Below are 7656 nucleotides of genomic sequence, written 5' to 3'. Positions count from 1 at the left end.
CCATATTATCGCCAATACACAGACCTCACAGACCAATTTTACTTAATTTTTTGGTCATGATTCATTTTGATTTTTCAATTTGCATGTTTTTTGGGGGGGGGTGGATGGGTGGTAGCACTGTTGGCTATGCCATTGGTAAACTATTGAGTCTTTATTTGTAAAGATCAACAGTTACACGGGCCTATCAGGGACACTTTGCATTCTTTACAACAAGATATGTTTCGCGTGTGTGTGTTTAAGTAAATTTCCAGCCCTGTATACCAATCAGAAAGAGATTTACATTTACCTACACTTTGCAGTATTGCATTAATTGAACAGTTAAAAATAGACAAGAAACAGATTTTTTTTTTTTTTTTTAATTAAGGTCTAAGTTTAGAGAGCAACTAGCAAAGCTTCCATGGTTGACTAGAGTGACTCAAAGAAGTGGTGTGATTAACTGAAACAAAGTTATTAAAACTAAATTAATTTGATGTAGAAACAGAAATAACTTCAGTTTGGGCTAATGGTCAATCCCAAATTCTGGCATTTATGACATTTTTCATTTTAACTTTTTGAAAATGTAATCATTGTTTGACAGTAAAAATGCCACTAGAATTAGACAGTTTCACATCTTCATAAGGCAAATCGAGTCAAGATTTTACTTGAATCAAGTCTCTTATTCTGTGTTTAGAGCTGAAAAGATTAGGTGATTAATTGATTAGTCAATTGACAGACAATTTTTCTGTTTTAATAACTGACCATTGAGTCAGTTTTCAAGCATACCAAATATTTGATGGTGTAAGCTTTCAGGTGTGAGAATGTTCCATCTTTTTCAGGCTTATGTGATAATAAACTGAAAAAGGCTAGGTTTTGGAGCATTAGTTGGACAAAACAAGCAATATCATGTTGTCAGCTGGGGTTGTAGGAAACTGTGGAAGTAATTTTACATTATTCTTAGACATTTTATGGACCAAACAGTATTTATGGTTAAAGATATAAATGTGGATAATTAAAATAATCATAAATAATAGTTGCAGCCCTACATGTGTTTGTTTAATATGTTTTTAGATCATCCCAAAACCAGGGAAACCACTTCGGAAACAGCTATCTCACCCTACCGGCAAAAGTTTTTCCATGTCATGGGATGTCCTGATAACTCAGTTGGTAGAGCATGTGCCCCAAGTAATGAGGCTATCAGTCCTCTGCAGCGGCCCCAGTTCGATTCCAGCCTGCAGCCCTTTACCGTATGTCATCCCCTTTGCTTTCCTGTCAGGACTTAAGCTGTCTTGTCTAATAAAGGCAAGAATGTCCCAAAAAATGTAGAAAAAAATATTTTTGTTGATGTCTAAATGTATCACTAAAAACACTGTTAAATGAATATATTTCCAGTGAACATAACTGACTCATGGCACTTACTTAAGATTGCCATCAACACACAGATCACCATATGACGTTCAGTATGTGGCACAGCACAGCTGTGAAACCATAGGCAAGGTTCTCCTGCAATCAAACCTGTAGTAGCTGTTGTGTAACCTGCGTGATTCATGCTTGTGAACTACAGGGAGTGGTCATTGGGGTCTTTGATAGCCTATTGTCCCGCAAGGAATGTTTCCAGTCTCTCCCCACTTCCACTGGGACAAAAAAATATGTTGAATTTCCACTCAGAGATTTCCACAGAAACTGTGGTGCTGTGCTGAGAAAAAAAAGCGCACCCCATCCTGGCTGCCGGCTCTCAGGCAGGTGACATGCAGGAGAAAAGGTCAACATGTGTGTGCCGTTCCAAATTCCAGCCAGTTCACAAGCCTGCTTTCTGTCTGACCAATGAGAGGAGTAAGGAAGCTGAGATGACACATCCGTAACACTCTTCTGCCCTTTTTTCAGTCAGCTGCAAACATCGCGTGGTGCCATGGTGACTGAAGTTTGGAAAGTTTGGATCAGGCAGGGAGAAGGCAGCTCTGGGGTCCAGTCAGGCTGGAGGTAAGACAAAAAAAAAGAAAAACAGGAGGCCGTCAGAATCAGAGCCAGACAGCCTGGAATGCAGCCAAACCTTGGAATGAACAGTTCCTCTCCCCCTCCCTCTCTAAAGTGCCGTACTCTTTTTTTCATTATACATTTTTTTTCCACCACATTTCTCCCCCAAACCCTCCATTTCTCAGTCTGCACTTTTATTTCTCTTCCCATCTTTCTTTCCGCTCCACCCTCTCCACCTCCCGCTGCTCATGTGAGTCAGTACCTGCTCATAATACCTCAGTGCTCGGAGTTAATATCCTGATCTCAGATCATTTCCGATCTGTACAGAGGAATAATCACTAATTCTCTCTCTCTCTCACTCTGGACACACTCATTTTTTCACCAAAGGAAAAGTGGGAAGCCATTTGAATGCAAGGTAAATGTTTTTAATTGCTCACACCCAAAGACATAGAACACAAGCATGGCAGACTAGAATGTATATTTTTGTTCTGTCTGAGCAGCTAAAAATGACTTAGTAGTTAACTCTTGTTGCAAGCACAAATCTTTTTTTTTCTGTGAATGTAATATTTTTAAGCCTTCAAATTTTATCAAAATACACACAAAAAAAACACACACTGTTCAAGGCCCGTCTGACCCCCATTCCACCCCACCCCGCCTACCCAACATAGACAAGGGTAACAAAGAAAGGCACAAACTACAGTTTTGTTTTTTTGTTTTTTAAGTTAAAGGTATGTTATGCAGGATTTTCCTAAAAAAAAGCAGATTAGAGGGTCCAACAGGAGTGTTTTTTTAAACCTGTCTGATCTCACATTGCCCAAAAAAATCCTATCCCATCCCAATCCCATGACAGAAAAAAAATCCTGTCCATTCCCGTTCCTGTCAATCCACAGTCCAGACATGTCATGCATTGGTGGCTGCAACAAGTCTCCAGAGCAGACAGGAGAGAACAAATTAATATTAGACAAGAGAACAACCAGCATTATGTTAAAAAATACAGATTTTTTTTCCTGTCCTTTCCCAGTCCAATGATAAATAGTGAAATTGATTCCCATCCTGTGGAACTCCCACAGGAATCCCATGTCCCACAGCATTCCTGAAAAAATGTCAGTCTCTAAGCAGGGTTAGCATGGCCACAAAAAGTTATTCTGTGGCCACCAAATATTCCATCTAGGTGGCCCACTACAGCCACCAGGTTTTATCCCCATACTGCAAACCTTTGCTAACACAACATTGCAGTTCCACAAACATCCTGATTCCTTTGTGCCTTTTAGTTCATTGTTATATGAAAACAGTGAATACTACTCATCGCCAGCTAGGGCCACTGAAGTCTGGGTTTACTAAGCCTAGATAACTAAGCCTAAATAAATTCATAAAGTGTCAAGAAATTAATTAAAATGAATAAAAGTTTCTCTCTCTTTTTTTTTTAAGATAATTTTTTTTTGCCTCTTTAGCCGCAGCAAAGGGCCAGATACACTTTACCACCTGAGCCACTGGAGCGCCCTACAAATTTCTCTCTCATACAGAAATAAGACAAGCTTAATTGGTTTGTTTACTCCCTGTAAAACATGCTGCATTCAAACTCGATAGAAAAACAGTTGAAATTCACCAAAACCGTCTTTGTTGGTTTGTCCACTCTTCCAGTAATCACAGACTCCAGTTTGGTTGAATTAAGTTCTTAATTCACCGTGTGAAAAGAGTGCAAAGAGTCTGGCTCTGCAGGCTGTTTACCTGTCACTCCTCAGCTGAGTGGGTGTGTACTGTGCCGCTGGATGAGAGGGCATTGCGGAGCAGCAGCTGTCACTCTGAAGATCATTATATTAGCAAAATAGAATGACAAATACCCCCCGAAAAATCAGCTAAAAAAACAACCGGTGGTGGATTCAGCCCGTCGTCAACAGGCAGTATATTCATGAAATTGCCCAACCCTGCTGGGGAAGAGGAACCAACATTAAAAACAATGCAGCATATTCTACCTTTAAACAAAGATGATTACTTTTTTATATTTCCACCACTGATATAGGTAGCATGACAATGCTAAATTTTTTTAGAAGAAAGTCTCTCTAAGACAATATGTGATTGTTTCAAGGGGAATGCAGCTGTTCCCTTCAGAAAACCATTTAGTGAGAGCAAGAGGAGTTGGACTTACATGTCATTGCTATGTATTGCTATATTCTTTTAGATATAACCAATGTTTCCGTATTCCCTATTTTCCCTAAGATCTGCATTTATTCACATGATTTTTCCACTACTCTAAACACATCTTTGACAATTTAGGTTTGGATTTATGCAGCTCTTGGAATGTGAGATGAAGTTCACAAAAGAAGTTATAATATAGCATGTACAAATCTTCCCCCATAAAGTGTAGCCTGCAGTGCGGGTGATAGCAGTTCCCACAAAGCAAAAAACATTAAGCCATCAAGCAGAAATTGCAGACGTACTTCAGACAGGATGAGGACCTGCATACTTGTGACAGAACATGGTCTCTTCAGTCAGCACCCGGAGGAAAAATCTCACCGCTGCCAAACTGGCTTCCATTCAAAGCCAGTGTGAGACTGCAATGTGCCTGTTCCCCCAGCAGGTGTCAGACTGATACACATTACTGTGGTGTGCCAAGCCAGACTCATAATGCCTCGAGGGAATAAGATTCCCCCAGAATCTCTGACGGCAAGCAAATCCACATCAGCTAGAGATGTGACAAAGGACAGAAGGATGTGTGAAGTTGAAACTCATAGAAACTGACATTTAAGAGACTGTGGAGGACAGTAGACAGAGGCATCACTGGGGATGAACAGTGCAACAGCAGTGGCGGTGGTCCAGACGAGGACGGCTGGAGCGAGAGAGAATGTGGGGTAATTGCAGGAGAGAAGGGCAGAGAATTGTAAATAATAGAGGAGAGTTGGGAACTCCTCATACGCAAGGTTTTGTGTGAGTGCGCAAACACACAGACATCATGAGTGCAGAGACTCCTCATACCACCCACGCACAAACATAAAACACCCCAAAAAAATGTGTGTGCTGGAGAGTTCCAGCTAGAAATGATGAACTGCCAGCCCAAAGCATCAACTAATAATACACACAAACTCTATCTCCCCCTGGCTAAAACAAAGCTAATCACATAAGCACAGCCATTAGAGAACACCTTATGAGAGGCTGCCTCTTTTCATAACAACATTTATATCTCTCTCTCATCCCCACCCACCTCCTTCGCCCAATTCCCTCTCAAAAACAGCCACAGTGAATTTCCACCACCCTATCTTTCTTTCTCCCCTTCATCTTTTACTCCCTTTTTCTCCTCCCTCTGTCCACTCTCCCCCCTTTCACTTCCCCTTCTTCACTTACATTTATTCTCTTCTCCTCTTCATATGTGAAACCCAGTGCAGCCTAGCTGTCAGATACACACCCTCCCTTCCTCCTCTAGATACACAAACACACATACACACACTCTCTGTCTAACTAACTTGTAGGCTCCTTGAGGGCAGATGCGTAACATGTGGTTCCAATTAACACATGTAGTAACACACACTAGCAGCAGTTAGGTTCAGCGGAGCGCAGAATAAAGATAAGTGGAAAGCAGTGGGCAGTGAAGAAGCAAAGACAATGGGAAGTGGAAAAATTTAATCTTTTAGAGCAGTGGGTCTATTAAAAATGTGATATTTGTTCATTTTAAATATGATATTAAAAAATTTAGTTATTTACAAAAGGCTTCATAGTTGGTGTGTGTTTGTAATTCTGTATTGTCACACATTTTTCCTTTATCAAAAAATTACAGCTCCTGCGATTTGGATATTGCATAATATTTTGATTAAACAGCCCCATAGGCTACATTTTATTCTAAGGAACATACATGAGGGAGTCCTTGGCTACTAAGAAATTGAGAATCTCTGTCTTAGAGGAGTTTAATCAGTCAGAGCCAGTTTTCTTTAGAGAAAAATGGGTTGCCAACCTTTAGAATGACTTTGGAAACAAGCATTTCCATTCATCAGCGCAGAACATCTTTAAAGTGCCTGAACGAGACAGTATTAAAGCTGTTATTCATTATCCTTGTGGTGCAACCTACATAACAGCCAGAGGCTGATAGACAGATAGTGACAGGTACATGAAAGTCACTGATTACAGGAATGAGGTGTGTGTGGGTCCCTGAGATAATATTAAACAGGGACTGCTGCATTTAAATTCAGAACAGCATCATCATCCCAGATAAGAAAACAAGCAGCATGCTGACAGGAACATGAGAAAAGTCGTTTGTGTCGCATGTTGCAAGGCGGTTTCATGTCATTGCACATGCTTTGTTAGCGTTGCTTTCTGTATGTGTAAGAGTTAGAAGGGAGCAGACAAAGGCGGTGAGAGGCAGTCATCTTTGTGAATGGCCCATGTATCACGAGTGAGATTAGTGTCAAGAATTTCTTTCCTCTGTGGTTGTCCTTGTCTCTCATTGATGGTCCACACATCATTGATCACCATGTTGTAAAAAGATGGACTCTGTATATATGAAGTATGTGAGTGTGTGTAATCAGGCTTCAACTAAGATTATTTTCATTATCAATCAATCTGAAGATTAGGGTATCAATTCATAAACAGACGCTAAGAGTTTTAAGCACAGGGCTCATGGTTCACCGACCCCTAAATTTGGTTGCCAAATATGCAGAAAGGGCAATTTATTGCAACCTAACAAAGGCTTCCTTGACCTTGACACTTGTGTTGTCCATTTTTTAAATATGTTTTTTCAGATCTTTGACTTGAGTTGCTGATAACCCAGGTGTTTATGTTTTGGGAGTGGTCTGGGAGTGGCTGATACAGAGATGGAGTGCCAAAAGCATTTATCCATTAATTATTTGAACCATTTATTCATTATATTATTCATTTATTTATTCATATTAGCTATTTATTTTAAGTATTCATCCATTACTTTTGACTGTTTGTTTAATTTCCTCTGCTCAGTATTTGAATGTTGAGCTGATCTCTTCACATACCCTCTAGCAACAGCAGAATTACCCCCTGGGTGAGAATCACTGGACTAACCTTATAATTCTCTAGTTTAATTGACTCACTAGTGTGTGAGCTGCAATGACTAGTTGATCAATCGATCAGTTGATTGAAAGACAAGTAATAGCCAGCTATCCTGATAATTAAATCATTGATTTTTAAAACAAAAAACAGTTGCTGGTTCCAGCTTCTTTAATGTAGGGATTTTCTGCTCTTCTTTGCCCTTTATGATAGTAAATGATAAGCCTTTGTGTTTTGAACTGTTTGGCTGGCCAAAAGGAGCAATTTAAAGACTTCACTTTGAGATATTCTACAGACCAAAGGATTAATCAAGTGATCATGAAAATAATTGTTAGTTGCAGCCCAATGTGTGAGTGTGTGTGCATCCCACCCTTGATACAAGAGAATGCGCAGAAACCAGCAAATATGAACTGTATTTAAGGAGCAACAGGTAATGCAGGATAGATACACCTAGAATAATTGAAAATTTCAGCAATGACGCTGTGAGAAGAGGCAGACTGACTGAAACATTATAAAGACTTCCAGACTGTGACTTACACAGAGTGGTGGGCAGATGGAGGGGGAATTGGGAGCCAAAGAGGGAGACAGGGGTCGAAGACAATATACTCAGTCTGCAATTACGCATATCAGAGGGGAGTGCTGTGTTTTTTTTTAACAACCAGGTTCAGAATATGTGAGCCAACAGCCGCGGGTGAAGCTGAC

General features: G+C 40.2%; 1 protein-coding gene across 6 annotated transcripts in view; it reads left to right on the top strand.

The window, feature by feature from the left end:
- The window catches only part of fam131bb (family with sequence similarity 131 member Bb), a 64609-nt gene that overhangs the window by 24953 nt on the left and 32000 nt on the right, over positions 1-7656 (top strand). For 3 of the 6 annotated variants that reach the window (XM_084727235.1, XM_084727231.1, XM_084727232.1), the window contains exons 2-3: positions 1861-1956; positions 2338-2365. In XM_084727235.1, the coding sequence (XP_084583361.1) occupies positions 2359-2365 (7 nt within the window). In that variant the 5' untranslated portion in view covers positions 1861-1956; positions 2338-2358. The remainder of the gene's footprint in view (positions 1-1860; positions 1957-2337; positions 2366-7656) is intronic. The other 3 variants (XM_084727236.1, XM_084727237.1, XM_084727239.1) reach the window with 1 other exon arrangement.

This window comes from Lutjanus erythropterus, chromosome 9 (assembly GCF_056507025.1).
Source record: "Lutjanus erythropterus isolate fLutEry1 chromosome 9, fLutEry1.hap2, whole genome shotgun sequence".
Taxonomy (NCBI): Eukaryota; Metazoa; Chordata; class Actinopteri; order Lutjaniformes; family Lutjanidae; genus Lutjanus; species Lutjanus erythropterus.
This window is presented reverse-complemented; position numbering and strand designations above follow the sequence as displayed.